This window comes from Vigna umbellata, chromosome 1 (assembly GCF_029865625.1).
Source record: "Vigna umbellata cultivar VRB3 chromosome 1, Vumbellata_1.0, whole genome shotgun sequence".
Taxonomy (NCBI): domain Eukaryota; kingdom Viridiplantae; phylum Streptophyta; class Magnoliopsida; order Fabales; family Fabaceae; genus Vigna; species Vigna umbellata.
Genome location: NC_142165.1, coordinates 77626890 through 77628295, shown reverse-complemented (window position 1 = coordinate 77628295; position 1406 = coordinate 77626890). Strand labels below are relative to the sequence as shown.

Genomic DNA, 1406 nt, shown 5'->3' with positions numbered 1-1406 from the left:
CCCCTTTCCTTACAAAAATGAGAAAGCTGTCCCTTGGAGATATGGGGCATTTGCGTTAGGAGAAGGAAAGGGTGCTGACCCGGCCATTGAAAACATATCAGGCATCGGGGGATGACGAGAAGTGGTCGAATCTTTACACCACCAGAGCTGACAAGAGAGGGAGCCAACAATAAGGAAGCAACAATGACCGCAAAAGCTAAGGAGTTCTTGAAAGGGAAGGGTGTACAAGAAAAAGAGACCCCTGACGAAGGAGAGAAGAGAGAGATATCCGAAGAAGAGGCTTGCGAGTTTTTAAAGTTCATACAACAGAGCGAGTACAAGGTGGTGGAACAGCTAAACCGCATGCCTGCCCGGATCTCCTTGTAGAACTGCTCATGCATTCTGCATCTCACAGGAAGTTGTTAATGAAGATACTTAGTGAGGCCCATGTGGAGCAAGGTATTTCTCTGAACAAGTTTGAGGGCATTGTTGGCAATATCGTTGCTAATAATTACCTCACCTTTACCGATGAGGAGATACCTATTGAAGGCAGGGGGCATAACAAGGCTCTTCATGTCTCTGTGAAATGCCTGGATCACGTCATAGCGCGTGTCTTGGTGGACAATGGCTCCTCTTTGAACGTCATGCCAAAGTCAACATTGGAGAAGCTACCCTGTGACGGAATGCATATGAGGCCAAGCTCAATGATTGTGAGGGCGTTTGACGGTAGCAAGAGGGAAGTCATGGGCGAAATAGAGTTGCCGGTCCAGATTGGCCCATGTGTGTTTCAAATAACCTTCCAGGTCATGGATATCCTCCCAGCCTATAGTTGTTTATTGGGTCGCCCGTGGATCCATTCTGCGGAGTTGTACCTTCCACACTGCACCAGAAACTGAAATATGTCATGGGAGATAAGCTAGTGATAGTTTCTGGAGAGGAGGATCTCCTTGTGAGTGGGCCATCCTCTGCCCGTTATATAGAAGCAGCCGAGGAAGCTCTCGAGACAGCTTTCCAATCATTGGAGATCGTGGGAAACACCTATGTGGAACCATTTCCAGTAAACCCATATCTGTCATGTGCCTCTATCATGGCGGCCAAGGTCATGCTGAAAGAAGGCTATAAGTACGGGAGCGGTTTAGGCAAGCACGGACAGGGGCGGACATTCCCATTGGAGGTGGTCGAGAACAAAAGCAGGTATGGCCTAGGGTACAAGCCCAGCAAGGGGGATAAGAAGAGGCTGATCGAGGAAAGGAGGGAGCGTAGTCTGGCTCGGATAGAACGACGGGAACCAAGGACGAGGAAGATTCACATTTGTGATATCAAGGAGAGTTTTCGCAGCGCTGGATGGGTGAACACTAGCCTTATAGCGGTCTTGGAAGAGGAAGATGGATCTGAAAGCTCGAACTTCGTGTGGGCTTGCTCACCAG

At 49.1% G+C, this 1406-nt stretch overlaps 1 protein-coding gene across 1 annotated transcript; it reads left to right on the top strand.

The window, feature by feature from the left end:
* Nucleotides 1-374: 374 nt before the first annotated feature.
* LOC148206452 (uncharacterized) lies at nucleotides 375-875 on the top strand. Its single transcript, XM_088107881.1, has 2 exons — nucleotides 375-438; nucleotides 529-875. Exons 1-2 carry the CDS (start codon nucleotides 375-377, stop codon nucleotides 873-875), a joined length of 411 nt encoding a protein of 136 aa, XP_087964007.1.
* Nucleotides 876-1406: the final 531 nt, after the last annotated feature.